Below are 19374 nucleotides of genomic sequence, written 5' to 3' on the forward strand. Positions count from 1 at the left end.
GCCTGATAGGCACATAGACATCTCATCTCATCTCATCACTAATACAGGGATGCAAACACTGCAGCAAACCTTCCATGTCTGATACCCATAGAAGGGAGACACATGTCTGAATGTAAATTAAAATAGTAGAGGATTCAAAAGAATCCTACAATGCAACAACTGCAGACTTTGGTAAATAACCTGTAGAGACCAGGACAGTGTGTTACAAACGATGTGGGTTATGGATGAAGAGGAATATCATTTTAAAGAAATGGTAACAGAGGTGCTGGGGACATAGCTATGACGTTACCACAGTCAGTGCTCACAGATGATGAGTGACAGTTTCTCCTTTGCTTTGTGGTATAGTCTGTACTTTTATCTTTGTAAGAAATATTAGCTACTATCTTTAAAACTAATAATTTATAGGCTAGGGAAAATAATAATTGAACTTCTATTGATTTTCCTACCAGACTGGGTTACTAAAACGTCTTAATACAATCTTCAGACCTGAAAGTAAAAGAAAGAGGTAGCTGAGTCACATTAGCTGCTTCCCTATCTATATTACCTAGGATTCAATTATACGTCGTTGTAGGGCTAGTAAAGAAACCATGCTTGGCTGTAGGGCAGTCTCTTACGACATCAGGGCAGGGAAGTTGTCAATCTCAGCATCTACTGTCAGCAGTGACAGAGGCACAGCCCAGCACTGTAGCTATTTCTTTAAGATGGCCTTTCTTCTCCATCTCTGTATCCACATCCTTACTGCTATTATTCACTAATTTACAGAATATGCTCTCAAATAGTTCACTAATAGGAAGAAAAGATACAAGAACACCAAGCCCTTTAGTATGAGGTGTAAACGTTTTAAAAGTGTTTAGAGACCTGACAGATCTCATTAGATACAGAAAAGTTCCTTGACAAAATCCAAAACCTCTTCATGATAAAAGTCCTGGAGAGATTAGAGATACAGAGACATAATCAATATAGTAAAGGCAGTTTACAGTGAGCCCACAGGCATCATCAACTTAAATGGAGAGAAACTCCAAAGCAATTCCACTAAAGAAACAAGGGTGTACATTTTCTCCATATCTATTCAATAAAGTACTTCAATTTTTAGGTAAAGCAATAAGATAACTAAAGGAGATCAAGGCAATAGAAATTAAGAAGGAAGAAGTCAAGGTACTGTCATTTGCAGGTGATATTATAGTATATATTACTAAACCTAAAAATTCTACCAGGGAACTTGTATAGCTGATGAACACTTTCAGCAGCAAGATGGCCAGATACGAGATTAATTAAAATAAATAAATAAACAAACAAATAAATCAGTAGCCTTTTGATATACAAGTGACAAATGGACTGAGAAAGAAATCAGAGAAACAACATGCTTCATTATAGCCACAAATTATATAAAATATCTTGGGAGTAACTCTAAACAAGTAAAGGCAAGACATATTAAAAACTTCAAGTTGTTGAAGAAAGAACTTGAAGAAGAAGGTCTCAGAAGATGAAAAGATCGCCCATGCTCATGGATCGGTAGGATTAGAATAGTAAAAATGACCATCCTACCAAAAGAAATCTACAGATTCACTGCAATACCCATTAAAATTCCAATACAATTCTTTACAGACCTTGAGAAGACAAGTCTCAACTCTATATGAAAAAACAAAAAAACCTAGGATAGCTAAAATAATAGTATAGTAAAAATAAAATAAGAACAATAAAAGAAGTGGAAACAACCTAGATGTCCCATGACAGAAGAATGGATACAGAAAACATGGTTCATTTACACAATGGAATACTACTCAGCTATTAGGAACGAGGACATCCTGAGCTTTGCAGGCAAATGGATGGAACTAGAAAATATCCTGAGTGAGGTAACTCAGATTCAAAAGGACACTGTCAAAAACTCTGACCCAGAATTGTTCCTATCAGGAAGAACTGCAAGGACAAAAATGAAGAGACTGAGGGAAAGGAGGTCCAGTGACAGGCCCAACTTGGGATCCAGCTCAAGGGAAGGCTCCAAGGCCTGACACTATTACTGATGCTATAGTATGCTTACAGACAGAAGCATGGCTGTCCTATAAGAGGCCCAAAAAGCAACTGAGACAGGTGCAAATAGATACTTACATCCCAATGGACTGAAGTTGGGGACCCCTGTGGTTGAATTGGGGAAGGACTGGAAGAACTTGAGGAGAAGGGTGACCCCAAAGGAAGACCAGTTGTCTCAACTAACCTGGACACCCGAGGTCTCTCAGACACTGAGCCACCAACCAGGCAGCAAGCACTAGCTGGTCCGAGGCCACCAACACATATACAGCAGAGAACTGTCTCAGTGAGAGAAGAAACACCTAATCCTTGAGAGACTTGAGGCCCCAGGGAGTAGGGAGGCCTGGTGGGGTGAGGTAGGGTGGGGTCATCCTCTTGGAGACTGGGGGAGAGTTGGTGGGGGCAGAAGGGATGGGATGAAGAACTGTGGGAAGGTACACCAGGAGGGGGAATACCACTGGACTGTAAAAAAAGATTAAAGACAATTAAAAAGAAAAGAAAAACCAAACCAAAAAACAAACAAAAATGAGGTACAGGGCTGGAGAGATGGCTCAGTGGTTAAGAACACTGTTTGCTCTTCCAGAGGTCCTGAGTTCAATTTCCAGCAGCCACATAGTGACTCACAACCATCTGTAATGGGATCTGATGTCCCCTTCTGGTGTGTTTAAAGACAGCTACCATGTACTCATATACATAAATAATTCTTTTTTAAAAATGAGGTACAAATCTAAACGGAATTTTCAGTAGATGTATCTCAAATGGCTGGGAAACACTTAAAGAGATGTTCAATAAAAATGACTCTGAGATTCCATCTTACACCCGTCAGAATGGCTAAGATCAAAAACTCAAGTGACAGCGTCTGCTGCTGAGGATGAGGGACACAGGAAGCACTCCTCCATTACTGGTGGGAGTGCAAACTTGTCCAGCTACTATGGAAACCAGTTAATTCTTCAGAATCAATCTACCTCAAGACCCAGCTATACCAGCATTCCACTCTCGGACATACACCCGAAGGACACTCCCTTCTATCACAAGGGTACTTTTCAACTATGTTTATAGGAGCTTTATTTATAATAGCCAGAAACTAGAAATAATCTAGATGCCCCTAAACAGATAAATGGATAAAGAAAATATGGTGCATTTACACAATGGGGTATAACTCAGCTATTTTTTAAAAAAATGAAATTTGCAGGCAAATGATGGAACTAGAAAAATATCATCCTGAATGAAGTTAACTCAGACTCAGAAAGATAAATATGGCAAGTATTCACTTATATGTAGACATTGGCCATTAAGTAAATGACAACTAAGCTATAAATAATCCAAAGAGCAAAGAGGTTATATAACAAGGAGAGGTCTGGAGGGGACGCGTAAGTCTCCCTGGGAGGGGAAAATAGATTTTACAAGTGGACTTGAGGGGCCCGAGGATGAGATTGCTGTGGGTGAAGTGTGGTGGAAGATGGGGTGGAGGTGTGAGAATACTAGGAGGGACAGCTGGAATTGGGAGGCATTTGGAGGATGGTGTGGAAACCTAGTTCAGGGAAAATTTCCTGGAATCTATGAAAGGCAGTCCTAATGAGGGATATAGGGGCTCAGGTGGCCATCTCTTGTAGCCAGGCAAAGCTTCCAGTAGCGGGACAGGTTTGCATTCAACTGAGTTGGCCAAAGGGGTCCCTGAAAAACCCCAAACAACCCAGGTTGCTGTTGAGACATAGGATGACTCTCCACAAACTGACGGCAGGGCTCCATTTGCCAAGGATAACATGTACACAACTCACTGAACATGGATAAGCTGAGCTGGTGCCTACATGGAACTTTTACCCCTATGCTCTTGTCTCTGGTGAAGGAAAGTACTTTGCAGTACTGAAAGAGAAATGTGGACACCAACTCAGCCACAAAACTTGTGAGAGTAGCCAACCAATATCTAATTTGACTTAAAGCCCACTCCATGAGAAAGAATCCACACCCAAACACTGCTTAGATAGCCAAGAACCAAAGACTAGATAGCTCAGAGACAGAAGGTAAAACCAAACACCACTGGTCTGAAAAAAAATCAGTAAGATGATTTCTAATGATATTCAGCTATACTTATAGATCAGTGCCATATCCAGTCATCATCAGAGAGGCTTCCACTGGCGGTAGATAAGAACATATGCCGAGACCCACAGCCAGACATCATGCAGAGACAAAGTCTAAACTGGAGGTCTCCATCAAATCCCCCTCTCCACCTCCCACAAGTCCAGGCAATCCTACAAAAAAGGCGGGAAGATTGCAAGAGCCAGAGTGATAGAGGAAACAAGAACAAGGCCCTCTGAATCAATTAAGCAAGGTGCATATGAGCACACAGAGACTGAAGCAGCAAGCACAGGGCCTTCATTCGTCAATCAGGTTCTCTGCGTGGACACTATAGCCATTAGCTGGTATCTTCGTGTGATTCCTTAGTGTGAGAACAAGTGTGCCCACTCTTGGGACTCTTCCTCCTACTGGACTGTTGTGTCCAACTTCAACTTGATAAGTTTTACTTCATTTTATATTTTATTTTGTCATGTTTGATTGTTATTATCTCTTAGGGAGAGAAAACTATAATCAGGGTATATTGTATGAGAATAAATTCCAGTTTCAATAAAAGAAAAAAAAAGTTCTTGCTCTCAAAGAGTTCACTGTCTAGTAGGAAGAAAAGATACATGAACACGGCCCTTTAATCTCAGATGTAAGTACCTTTAATAGTATTTAGAGGTCTGAGAAATGCCAGGAGGTACAAATGGCTGGTACACTTAAAAGACAGGGAATAGATGTAATGGCAGAACACTCTCTTAAGAAAACTCCTTGTGAGGGGCTGAGAGACCGCTCAGCAATTAAAGCACTTATTGCTCTTGGAGAGGATCCAGGTTTGGTTTTAGCACCTACATGATGGCTCACAACCACCTATAACTCCAGTTCCAGTGGATCTAAAGCTCTTTTCTGAACTCCACTGGCACTAGGCACACATATGGTGCATATATGTATGTATATACTGGCAAAACATTCATACACATAAAATTAAATAAACAAAACTTTTAAAAATAAGGAAAAAAAACCTCCTTTTAAAAGGAAGCAGATCAGGTGCCATCTAGAGGATACAAGCTGTTTTCCTAGGACTACCAGCTGGTCGGTCACACATGAAGCATGGCAAGTCATTCAGTACTTCGAATATTCAAACAAAATCGACATGTATAAAGATTTAAATTATATACACAAACCAAATAAATGATTCTTAAACTTCTTTCTAGATCAAAAGTTCTGATTATGTGACTCTTCAAACTAAAAGGTACATCACAAAATATTCAGTATGCAAACAAGAAAAATAATGCCAAGAGAGTTTATGTAATTGAATTGTTATTTCTGTAAAACTGTTCAAGCAATTACTAATCTGACCACCAAGAAAATATCCACAGAAGACCCTTATCTCAGAGTTAAAACAGTTTTCTCCACTATAAAGCCTGACTTCCAAAGAATCAATACATCTGTGGTAATGGAAATAAGTTACTTTAAGTTCCTAGTATGGAAATGTAAATCATGTTTTAAAATGAAAGCCTATACAAATATGTGTGTTATATACTCACTATATTTATCAATTACTTCACTTTAAAATTTCAACGTGCATGCTTAATGTTCATGAAGAATTAGAAAGAAAACGGTAGGAAAGATCCCCTCCTTATAGTAACCCTCTTTTTATTCCCTCACATTCTGAGAACTGTAGCAAGGTTCCCTTACCTGGTACGGACATGGAATGTGATACTCTCTGCAGCGTTCCTGGATCCATGTTGTCTCCCAGATGCCGCGGTAAGCTTGCTCATAAAAGTAACATCCAATTACAACCAAGAGTGGCACAAGGTAGAGAATGCTGAAAACACCAATCCGAATCATGAACTTCACTAACTTATCTTGGTTTTCCTTTTCTAATGGGATCTCAATCCGAACTCTGTTTAGGGATATAATGCCGGCTAAAAGGAGAGAGACCCCAACTACCACATACAGGCAGAGGGGAGCGAGAACGAAATATCTTAACGCATCAACGTCGTAGAGGCCGACAAAACACACGCCACTAATATTGTCACCTTCAATTTTATTCATCGCTAAAAGGATGATAGTTAGAGTTCCGGGGATGCCCCAGGCACTGGCATGAAACAGCAATGCTTTCTTCTCAATAGCTTCACTGCCCCACTTTGGCACAGCTGCTAAAAACCATGTGATGGTAAGAATTACCCACCATACACTGCCAGCCATAGTGAAAAAATATAGTACCATAAAGAGCATGGTACAGGCCTTATTGTGAGATCCTTGTGTCACTGTAGAAGCCTTATACTGTGCAGGGCTAGATGCATTGCAGGCTACTCGGTCCTCCAGCAAAAACCCAATGAAGAAAATTAATGACACCATCATGTAGCAGACTGCATAAAATATGATAGGTCTTTCAGGGTAACGGAATCTTGTGACGTCAATTAGAAAGGTTAAAAAAGTAAACAACGTGGCAGAGAGGCAAATGATTGAAATCAGGCCTATGAAATAGCGAGCAAATGACAGTTCTTCTCTCCTGAAGTACATATTGGGACATGGTGGTGAACAATCTCGCACGTGCAGAAAGGAATAGCCAAGATCAGGATCAATTTTCAACTCTCGGGGACACCAAAAACCATAGTCCCTCTGCACTGCAACTGGGGCTCCTTCAGTTGGATCTCCAACTAAATTCAAATCCACAAGTCGGGGATATGGCTCATCACAATCCGGAAACCTAAAAATCAAAAGATGAGAACCATAGTTACTTCCAGGGAAATCTGCTGTTACTTACGATTTCAATTTCTAAATTTAGCACCTACGACCTCATCTATTCACTTAGGATAAATAGAAATAAAGAAAATGGCAATATCTGGGGAACTTCAAACATTTTAAATTGCATTAGTCTTAAAATTAAATTTGTTTTACTTTCAAAATCGGTACTCCATTAAAACAGTCAACCCAGTTATTAATGGTAAACAGCACATACACGGGATGTGTACTTAGTACAATCTTTGTAGTTTCCAAACGTGAAATATGTGTGCATGTGTATGTGCAAGTATATTGTACCAAAAGAATAACTAAAAGTTTAAATATAATATTTAAAAATCTCCCTTTAATGCTTCCTTAAATGTCCACGGTGCTGTGAGTTAGATCAGAAATAAACAACCTCACAGATGACTTTTAAATTTCATGCACACTCTCTACTTTCTATGGGGAGGCAAAGCTAGGTTTAGGATCTAGAGCTTCTATGAATGCTGTGCAAGCACTCAACCACGTAACTGACCCCCCAGCCCAGTCCCTGTTTATCTTCCTGGGTAACTAAAGGGCACTAAGGTCTTTAATGTCTCCTCACTTTTTCCTACCATCCTGACAACTTCTCATCAATACATTGTACCCTTAAATTCAGTTATTGCCAAACATGGATATGCATAAAATTAAGGATTTTTTAAAAAGAAAACTCTATGTACCTATCACCACAAATCTTATTTCAGAAAGCTACAATGTCCTCCTTAGGATTGCTTTCATTATATCCCATAGATTTTGGTGTGCTGTATTTTCATTTCCATTTGGCTCCAGGCATTAAAAAGATTTCCTTCTTGATTTCTTCAACAACCCACTCAACATTCTATAGTGTATTGTTTAATCTACATGAGCCTATGTATTTTGTAATTTCTCTAGGTGTTCATTTCTAGCTTTATTTAATTATAATCAGATAGTAACTATTTTAATTTTCTTATTTTGCTGATCCTTGTTTGTGAGATTCCAGGGAAAGTATACAAGAAAGCAAAATCTGAACCCTGTAAGGAACCTAACACAAGGGACACACAGGAAGAGCACGCAAGAAGGAAACAAGACCCACTGGTCTGATACAGTGAACACAGCAGCTCTGAGAGGATACTCTAAGGTTTAATTTAGATTCTAAATAAGATACAAGTTTAAATAAATGCCAGGAACTTAATTCTTAAATTTGTCTTAAATATCTCAATTTTAACATGCCTGAAATGTATTTCTTTTGTTTTCTTAGTTCTCTGCAAGTTCTCTGTTTGCTTTCATCACTCAATCCCTATATCCAATCAGCTATGAACTCTGCTGCTTTCAGATCTGCCTCACTCTTACTACCTCCCCTGGCTCTGTTCTTGGTTTTTAAATGTATTAATAACTATGTGCCAAATGGGCTCTCTGCATATACTTTTGCTCAGGTTGAATCTGTCTTCCATATTGCTCTCTCTTAGATTACTTAGGCTGAGTTACATGAATATATTTATCTAACAAGCATAAATTAAAAAAACTATGGAGCGTTTTCAGTGAGCTAGACTCTTGTAGATGATAAAGACAAACAATGAACAGTCCCTGCCCATATCGAGCTAAAATTCTATCAGCCAAGGTGCTGAAGGGACCAAGAGAATTTTTTTTTTAAAACCAGGACAAATAGTTACAAATAACGAAAAGAATAGCTATGGCTTGGCAAATAAATACACAGTGTATTAATGTACAAGAAATGGGTCAGAGCACTTCACTTGGAGATCTAAACAAGTACAGAGGATAGAATGAACTGAGATTATCAACAAAAATATTATTTCAAGTGATAGGTGACAAAGCTTACACTAAGTAATGGAAAAAGCAGAGTGTGGGGAAGAAACGGAGGATGTCCGTGAAGCCGAGGAATGAGTCGAATGGCCTGAATGCCCTCAAATCTCATGTGCTGAAATGTAATTCTCACTCTAGTGGTACTAGTTACGAGGGCAAAGTCCTCCTGGATCTGAGGAGTTTGCCTTCTTGCTTTCTAGCCCTTTTACTGTGTGAGGATACGGTATATGCCTCCTCTAGCTACTATCAGATCACAGTCAAAATTACTTTAAAGAAGAAATGAACAGTTTTTAATGAAAATTGTGAAGCAGCCTAAGTAATTATCAATAGGAGATAACTTTAGGATATTAACACAGTTAACTATCAAATACTAACTTTTAATAAGTAATTACAAAAATGAGCCAAACCTACATATAAACACACACACGCACACAGAGAAAGAGAGAGAAAAGGGAAAAACATGGGGCTGGAGAGATGGCTTATCAGTTAAGAGCACTGACTGCTCTTCCAGAGGTCCTGAGTTCAATTCCCAGCAACCACATGGTGGCTCACAACCATCTGTAATGGGATCTGATGCCCTCTTCTGGTGTGTCTGAAGAGAGTGATAGTATACTCATATATATAACACAAGTAAATTAATTTTTTTAAAAAGGGAGAAAATGTTTTACTCATGGCATATATGCATGTTTATATTTTATGTATAAAATCAAGTATGGAAGTAATTAATAATTAATTTACCATGATGTTCTTCTTACCTTGGGGAGAAAATAAGGGAATGTGAGCAAGACAAGGACCAACACAACATGTAACTGTACTACAGAGTCCCCCAACCCCATCCTACCCCACCCCACCCCAGGCAGGGATACTATGTATCCTATGCTGGTTTAAAACTCACAATCCTCCTGCCTCATCTTCCCAAATGCTGGGATCACAAACATATGCCACCAAGCTCAGCTTATATCTACATTATTTTCTTTCTCTGTTTTTTGTATGATTTATCTATTTTTATGTATATGAGTACACTGTCGCTGTCTTCAGACACACCAGAAGAGGACATCAGATCCCATTACAGATGGTTGTGAGCCACCATGTGGTTGCTAGGAATTGAACTCAGGACCTCTAGAAGAGCAGTCAGTGCTCTTAACGACTGAGCCATCTCTCCAGCCCCACTGTTTTATTTCTTAAAAGAAGATCTGAAGGCAAACACTACAACTATTTCAGACAATAAAAAGGTATGTTGTATAATCACTATATTATTACTAACAGTCATATGTTATTACTATTAACAATGCTCACTCTTACACACTACAGGAGCGTCTGCTGAACAAATCCTATAACAGCTCACAGTTATACAGATGAGATTTGAAAAGCACTCAACATTTTCTCAACTGGGTGTTAATGAGATAGAAAAAAATGAAAAAACAAAACAAAACCACAAAGCCAAAATAGCAGCCTTAGATATCAAAACATCTGTTTCAAATGCATTTAAGCTTCTAGTTATGAGTAATTATTTTCTTCTTTCTATTTGATAATTTTCCATGAATGGCATTACTTCTAAAACCAGAAAAGTTTTTTTTTGTTTGCTTTGTTTTTTGTTTTTTTCAAAACAGGGTTTCTCTGTATAGCCCTGGCTGTCCTGGAACTCACTTTGTAGACCAGGCTGGCCTCGAACTCAGAAATCCGCCTGCCTCTGCCTCCCGAATGCTGGGATTAAAGGCGTGCGCCACCACGCCCGGCTCAGAAAAGTATTTTAAAAGTAGAAAAAAACCATATAAACCAAAGGTTTTGTTTATGTAATTCTTAACCCTTATAAATTTCTTCACAGATGTATCTTTTTTCTTTCATTTTAATTCTTCCAAATTTCTACAAAAAAATTGAGATCATGAAACAGTGCTAAAATGTTTTGAGCACTGTTTTGCAATACAAATATTGCATATTGCAAACCAGTATTTGTATACACACTCATACATTAAAAAAATACCCTGCTCTTTAAAATAAGTTAAAGAGAAGACACACATTAGCATAAAAATATGACCCATACCTACTGCACTCCATATCTTCAGGCCACGGGACACCAAACATCTCCATGAGTTTTGAACACTCGCTATAGGCACGCTGACACAGCCTACGGCAGGGAAGTGTGACACGTCCATATTCCATACAAATAGGGGCATAGAGTGCACAAAGAAATGGCCGAAAATCCCGAGAACAATCCAGGTTCACCATAGGGTGGAAGGGCTAGGAAGCAATTAAAATTGAGTAATTAGATACAAAGCTTTAGACAAATTTGTTAATAACTTGTTTCTTTTTTATTCATTTTTAAAACTTCTCAAGAATATTAATATTTCTAAGATTATTTTAAAAATAAAATGTTCTCTGAGATATTTCTCAAGGGCTTATTTTGGTTAGATCCAAGGACTATCACAGAATTGATAAATCCTGGTATATATTTAAGCATTACAGACGATATTAATGAAGAAGCAGGCTAGAAGTTACTAATAATACAGCTTATTTAATATAGGAAAAAGAAAAGAAATTATACAAGATATGTGCTAAAGCTCAAGAATGATTGAAGTTTTATTATTTAGTGGTGTGACTATAAGGGTTTTAACTTTCTTTTATGTTTTTCAATTTCTATATTTTCTTCAATTAACAGCCATCAAAAAAAGAGTGAAGTAGTAGCAGAAAGTGGTTCTGGGAGGGCGGGAAGGGAGAAGACAGGTAGTTACAGTGTAAAGGGTTGGGGTGGGAAAGGCCTCTCAAAAGTTGCATCCAGAAATTGCACACAGTAAAGGATGTTCTGGTACAGAAAACAAATCTTACCTTTTGCTGACTGGTTTGCAGTTTTTAAAACATAAATAACTGAAACTTCTAAATAATCCTTTAAACTGAAATCAAATGTCGTAAATATAGCTAATGTTACAATTTGATACTATGTTGATGAAAAGAAAACTTGTGGTCCCAAATATAAAACTAGGCTAGGAGACCTACTGTAATCAGAGGAATAGATCAAACGTCTCCCCAAAAGTACATCTGTATTTCTGACTATTGAGAATTTTTCCAGTTGTTTTTAAAAGAAATTGAGCTACAGCTGATTGTGAACTGGTTATACTCTAACACTGGGCTTATCTACTGAACAAGAATTCATTTGTTTCAATGTATCAGGAAACCAAGAGTCAGTTAAATCAAGGCCAAAGAAACTACCTGTAAAGTATGCATAATTAACATATAACAATCAGCAATCACTTCTCAGTATGACAGAGTAGCTTCCATGAAGAACAACTTAAAAGCCAAGTTTTAAGGTATTACTTAAGCTGCTGGAGAAGCACTCATGAAAAAGAACCTAAGAACCATGAGCAGGGCCTGAGAAGGCAGCCATGTCTGCATGAAGGCACTGGCTGAATCTTTTAACTAAAAATTGTAAAATGACAAAAGAACTAAGATTATTCAGATATATGGAGATATAAATGGAGTGGCTTAAGCAACAGAACTTCACTGTCTGTCTGAGACAGTGCTCTCTGAAGCCACTGAGAACAACCTGTCCCAGAACTCTTCTGCAAGTTTTTTTCACGGTGGTGGCGATCACTTCACTCAGCACTCTCCCCATGGCTACCCATCATTTTCCCTGTAGGTGTGCCTTTCTCTATACACAAATGTCCCTTTTATCTGCGACAGACTAGTCAGATCACATTACATCAAGAGCCCTCATATACTAATTACATCTGGGTGGCCCTATTTTGAAGTCAAATCACACTGTGAGGCACTAGGTTTAGGACTCCAGCGTTTGATGTATTTCAGGGAGACACAAACTCTTAACATAATTGTTCATGGACTACAAGAGTTTATGTAAAGATGCCAATTCTTCCACAAATCATCTCTAAAATTTAATGAAATTTCTTTTATGTATGAGGTTTGATCCTAAGCCTACCAATAGTCACATACTCAAAAACTTAGCATGACTTTTAGTAGACAAAACCAAGCTTTTTCTAAAACTTATGACAAAATATGTTTTAAACAAAATGGTGCTTCAATTAATGAATATCCATAAGCCAAAAATTAGTCATGTCCTATATAAAAAATTACCTCAAAAATGTATCAATTTCAGGGTAAAACATAAAACAATGGAAAACATGCTAGAAAGACAATGACAGCCTGTACACACTCTCTTCCAAACCGACAAGTGAGTGCATGTGCATATAAAGACTGGCAAAGGCCAGAAAGTAAAAGGTGCCAGCCATGCAAGCCTGACACCCTGAGCTGGCTACCCAGAAGCACATAAAAAGCTAGCTACTGTGGCACACCACCAGGAATCCCAGCATCCCCACGGAGACATGGAGAGAGAGGCAGAGAACCACTGCAAGCTCGGGAGCCAGCTAGCCTGGATTACACAGCACAGAAGCAGATCAGCAAGAGACCCTGGCTCAACATGACAACAGGCAAGAACTCATTCTTTGAAAGTTATCCTCTGACTGCCATGCCTGTGCTATGGGACATATGTACCTGCACACACAGACACATTAAAACAAAACCGGAGCTGGGCAGTGATGGTGCACACCTTTAATCCTAGCACTTGGGAGGCAGAGGCAGGTGGATCTCTCATTTTGAGGCCAGCCTGGTCTACAGAGTTAGTTCCAGGACAGCCAGCACTGCATAGAGAAACCCTGTCTCAAAAAATCCAAAAGAACATAAAACAAAAAACTGGTGAAATAAATATGATAAGGTCTAAATATTGAGCCAGTATTAACTAAAAATATAACTATATAACAAGTTAAGACTAGAGGGAGAGAAGAAGGGAGGGAGAGGGAGACAGAGAAAGAAAATGCTAATATTATCTTTCAGAACTAGGACAAGGTGAAGAGGTCTTAGAAATGAAACTCAAAACATCCATAATGTGTTGGGGGAGAGGGGAAATTGGACTTCAATAAAATAGTAAATTCCTGAGTTGGAGAGATGCCTCAGCCTTTAAATGCTGGTAACACAACTAAAAAGACAATAGAAAATTCCTGTTCTAAAGGCTCTGCCTAAAAGATGAAAAGACAAACTTTCAACTAGGATACATTTTTGCAATCTTATACACTACAAAAGATTTTGGTTTGTTTTAGTTGGGTTATTTTTGAGACAGTATCTTGCCATACAGCCCAAGCTGGCCAGAACATAATCCTATCTCAGTTTACCAGGTGCTGGGATTACAGTTATAAGGGATTTGTATCTAGAATATATAAATAACTCAGGGATTAACAAGATGGCTGAGCTCATAAAGGCACTGGTAACCTGAACAAACCTGGTAACCTGAGTTAGAATCCCCAGAATCCACCCCTCATCAAGAACTCACTCCCATACATTGGTCTTTCATCTTCACAAATTGTGGCACTCCCTTCCACACACACACACATTAATAATAATAAAAAAAATGATAATAAGTAAAAGTTTAACCCAAGACTCCAAAATAAAATGTAAGGGACACAGAGGAGGAAAAGTAGCTGTAAGAGGTTGGGGTAGGTAACGGAATGCAGGAGCCATGAAAGTGAAAATGGGGGGGGGGGTAGAAGGTTATGGGGAAGGAAAGAGGAGTTCAGCAAAAACAATCAAACCTGCTACTTTATAGCTAACTGAAATGCCTTTAACAAAGAAGAAAATCTAACTGAAATTACCCATAAAGCTGAAACAGTTATTTCGACAAATAAAATGCACATGAACTAATACTACATATATACCTGCACTGCTCAAGACAAAAACAATGGTAATACCAAATGGTGGCAATAATGTGAGAAGAACAGATATACTAAATCCTATAGGTAGGGATGTAAAATGGTGCAACCACTATGGTTTCTTAAAACCCAAACATATTTACCATCCAACACTGCAATCACATTCTTGATCATTTATCCCAAAGAAATGAAAAATTATGTCTACAGAAAAAATTGTCACAAATGTTTATGCCAAGTTTTATTTGTAATAGCAAAGACCTGGAAAAATGCATACATCTTTCAATGTTAACTAGATATCAAAATTTTATAAAATAGTAAGATAAGAACAGAAAATAGAGAAGAAACATATGTAATCTCTGTGTCCCATTCTTGCAAATTCCTAACTTCCTAAAAGACTACAATTATTTAAAAATTAAAGGCAAAGTTAACAGCACCTGGGAGGCAGAGGCATGCAGATCTCCATGAGTTCAAGGCCAGACTGATCTATAACAAGGTACAAGTCAGCCAGAACTACAGTATGACTGTCACAAAAAAAAAAAAAAAAAAAAAAGAATTACATTCATATGATGATGTATGTATATATGTGACAAACATGCACATATATGTGTGGTAACATGCAAACTGTAAACTGCCAGATGATGAGGTATCTTTGTTAATATGTTATCAAAATCTTCATCTGTGAGCACTATCCATCTTAAGTTATAAAACTTATTTTAATGACCATTTTGTGTGTTTGCACTGAACTATAAATACCCCAAGCTACATTTTGGCTGACAGTTATTAGCACAGTAGGGCTTAAAGTGCCTCAAACTGAATAATTTCATACAACAGACACAAAATGCTAACTTGTCCAAGGTCATACAACTATAAACACAAATCTAATAAGCATCAGGCGAACTTTGACATTTTTACACAGATCCCTTGAACTTACCCAATTTGTTTCACTTAACTTCTGCTTTAGTTTGCCCTTTTATAAAACGGTCTTAATACAAGTAGAACATAACTAATAAATAATACTTATAAATAAATAGGAAATAATTTCATGTATAGTAGGGCTATAGCAGGGTGACTTTGTTCCCTGTTCTCAACTGTCAAATGGGGAAACTCAAGTGGAGTTTTTCTCAAAATGTCAAACAAAGTAGGTAACCCCAAAATCATGATGATAGGAGACCGAAACCAGATATAAAAAGGTAGATACTGTGGGCTTGGACCAATGGCTCGGCAGGTAAGAGCACAAACTGCTTTGGCAGAGGACAGAGTTCATTTTCCCTCACCTACATCAGGCAGCTGCCAACCACCTGGAGAGCTGATAACCGTTTCTTGCCTCCATGGGCACTGTACTCATCTGCATAAACCCACACTCAGAAACACACATACCTATAACTAAAAATAACATCTAAAAAAGCAGATCTCATATGAGTCCATGCCTACACAACACTAGCACGTGCACCAATCCATAAGGACAGAGAACACATCGGTGAAAGCTGAAAGCATGAGCAGAGACCGTGGACGACGAAGGATATGAGAAGGCTTCTGATGTGACAGAAAAGTTCTATACTTTGATAATGGTAATACTGGAGCTGTTAAAAACTCATCAAAGGGAACACTTTACATAAGTGTAGTTTACTATATATGGTATAACCCAATAAAGCTATTATGAAAAACTAAGTAAATCCTCTTGGTCTTAACAATTTCTTATCACAGCAAAATAAAATTAAATGACGTGGTCTTGACACTTAGGTTGAGGACATCTCTCTCTCTATCTATCTATCTATATCTATAACATAAGGAACAGTACTCACAGTCTATGAAAGAGAAAGGAACATGGCTGATTGAATTCTAAATGATTCTTCCTGAGTGTTCCTCTAAGCAGTGATGTTTTTATTCCCTAAATCAAGACCTGAGTATAGGAAGTTTACAAACTGGAAAGTAACTTTCTAAAAACTAGATTTCTGATTTCTACAACAAAGGTGCACTGCATGGAACCTTGCATTCTTTGTTTAAATTCAAATCAACCAAGCCTTTGTGCTCCCATTCTTTCAACTCTCAAATTTCATTCGTTACCATAGCAACCTGCTAACTGACAAACCTTCAAGCATAGCCACAGTCCAAGATTAGCAAGGGTGTGAAAAGGGGACAGTGTCAAAGGCCAAGATCTGACTCAGGAGAATCAGAATTCCAACCTTTGTCACTGTACAAAGGGCCTGGTAACTATAGAAACTGTGCCACACTAGGTCTGGGAACAGCATGACTAAACTCACTAAATGTGAACCAATGTAGAACAGCCTTGAAAATCCAAAACTCCTATTCATAGCTACTTTAGATCCAGTTGGAATAAGAAGTTATTCCAAACAACTTATGAAAATATTTATATAAGTAAAATTATGAGACTCAAAATATCAAAGCAAAGCAAAACAAAACCCCAAGTCCAGTCTCCCTTTCTGGAACAATAAAGCTTCTGATGATGCCACGTGCAAACTTTTAAGAATTGTTTTCTGTCTACAAAATAAAACTAAGCCAAAAAGCTCGAGTTAAAAACAAAAACAAAAACAAAACCACCTTTAATTCAGTAACTGTTTTTCTTTTTCAAGCCTTAATTTTCAAAAATGTATCATGGTAGTCTACTCATTGATAATAGCTTGGGAAATTGAATAATCTATTTGGAAATTTGACATTATCACAGGAATCTCTTCACTTTCATACGTCAAAGTAGAGTTCTTAAAACAGTACATAAGACTCTTCTTTGGTTAGTAAACTTCTTTAACATTTCACTATTGTAGATAGTTCTGGATTATGACATACTTAAAAAATAATACTTTATAGGGCAAATCCTACTCTACTTAATAATCTGATTTAAAGCAAGAATTTCAAAAGATTCCTTTAATGTAATTTATCATAAGAAAACCAATTCAGAATTTCTAAAAGCTGTTATTTTTATTCCTAAAATCAGAAACAACTGTGAACAATACTCTGTGTGTATGTGTGTGTGTGTGTGTGTGTGTGTGTGTGTGTGTGTGTGTGTTTTAATTTAGAAGTTTCTTAATTCTGTTTGGTTTACCCTAGTCACAAAACTGGCTTCTAAAGCCGTATCTATTAGGGAAGGGGATGTAGGTCCATACACAAAGCCTTAGGTTTGCTATCCAGCACTGCAAAATTAAATACAGATAATAAAATGGGTCATTTCACTACACTGTTTGCTTAGAAAAAAATCTTCCCATAAACATTAACCTATAATCCTAGCACTCTGGAGGTAGAAGCAAGTAGATCTCTGAGTTTGAGGCCAGCCTGCTCTATAGATCTTGCTCTAGGTCAGCCAGAGAAACTCTTTCTCAAAAAAAAAAAAAAATTAACCTAAAAAAAAAAAAAAAAGTAAATATGGTGTATTCTAGCAGTTAAAAATATGAGCTTAAAGAAAAGAATTTTTCTTCCTTAAAAAGCCTATCCACAAATATGGATCGGTATTGTTTCATTGGGGTACATTCAAAATTTCAAAAGCTGTTATTTTTGTTCCCAAAACCAGAAATAACTGCAAATAATTCTCCACTATCTGTATGTACGAGTTTTCTGCTTTTTAATTTAGAAGGTTCTTATATTAGCCTGCCCTAGTTAGGGTTACTATTGCTGTGATCAAACACCATGGCCAAAGCAACTTGGGAAGGAAAGGGTTATTTGGCTTAAGCCTCCATCCACATCACTGTTCATTGGAGGAAGTCAGGACAGGAGCCCAAACAGGGCAGGAACCTGGACGCAGGACCTGAGATAGAGGCCATGGAGGAGTACTGCTTATTGGCTTATTTGCTATGGCTTGGTCAGCCTGCATTTTTATAGACCCTAGCACCACAGCCAGGGGTGGCACCATCCACAATGGGCTGGGCCTTCCCCCATCAATCACTAATTAAGAAAATGTTCTACAGGCACACCTGCGGGCCGGCATTTTCTCAGTCGAGGCTCTCTGCTCTCAGATGACTATAGCTTGCATCACGTTGACAGAACTAACCAGCACAGGATCACAGATGTTTTGGCTAAGCCACACACTCTGTGTACTTTTTTCTTCATCTTAAGAACAGGTCAAGAACAACAGGATTTGGACAAGCAGAGGTACACTTTAGCAGAAGCAAAACAAGATCTTAGGGAAAGGAAAGTTATGTTGCTTCAATCTTTTATTAGTTACATTATTTATAAAATGCAAACAATTACATTGAAAGCTTCCAATCACTTTCAACAACAACCAAAAAAAGACAAGACAGACAGACAAAGAGACAGAGCAGTATCACACTAGTGTTCATTGGCAGGTGGTAGCTTTGGAACTATGATCAAAATCACTATCCCACCAAACCCTTTTCAACCCCAGGAGAGCAAGATTTAGGTATAGCAATGAGACATAACTATCAATCCTAAGGAACTTACAGCTTAATTCAAACATTTACTTATTTGTAAATACGGTATGTGAGGCTCTGGGTTAAGTCCTAGGTATACAAAGGTAAGGACAAATTCCAGGAGTGGAACAAAAAATAAATATTGTAACAACAACAACAACAACAGCAGCAACAACAACAACAACAAAACCATACACACACACACACACACACCAGGAATAAACAAAGCACACTGCTAAGTATGGAGGTAAGGGCACAAACTTTGGTCTTCCTAGGTTCCACAAGGAAATCAAAATCAGACCCAAGCCAGGCCTTGAAAAAAAAAAAAAGTAAGATATCAACCAGATATTGGCAGAGCCTTCCAGCAAATGTGGTGTTTACCATGACTTGATATGTATGGTCAAGGAACTGCGAATGTGCTGAATGGCTTCTGAAGACCACTGAGACGAACTGTTAAAGTAAAAGCCATGTAGAAATGCCTATGATGCTTCAAATTGGATCCTCTGGGCAAGGATTGGCACTGCTACTTAAAAAAGTAATTTTCATATTTTGTTTGATCTTTGTAACCAATGTAATCTAACAATGGTTGTGTAAGACACTTTCCCAGCTACACTGATTATAAGTAAGGAAACTTGGGCTTG

General features: G+C 38.0%; 1 protein-coding gene across 1 annotated transcript in view; it reads right to left on the reverse strand.

The window, feature by feature from the left end:
* Positions 1 to 19374, reverse strand: part of Fzd3 (frizzled class receptor 3) — a 71795-nt gene that overhangs the window by 38378 nt on the left and 14043 nt on the right. The window contains exons 3-4 of the mRNA XM_021181966.3: positions 10691 to 10887; positions 5779 to 6796 (exon numbers count right to left, since the gene is read on the reverse strand). Of these exons, the coding sequence (XP_021037625.1) occupies positions 5779 to 6796; positions 10691 to 10887 (1215 nt within the window). The remainder of the gene's footprint in view (positions 1 to 5778; positions 6797 to 10690; positions 10888 to 19374) is intronic.

Source organism: Mus caroli, unplaced genomic scaffold (assembly GCF_978045245.1).
Source record: "Mus caroli unplaced genomic scaffold, Mus_caroli_1 scaffold_12, whole genome shotgun sequence".
NCBI lineage: Eukaryota > Metazoa > Chordata > Mammalia > Rodentia > Muridae > Mus > Mus caroli.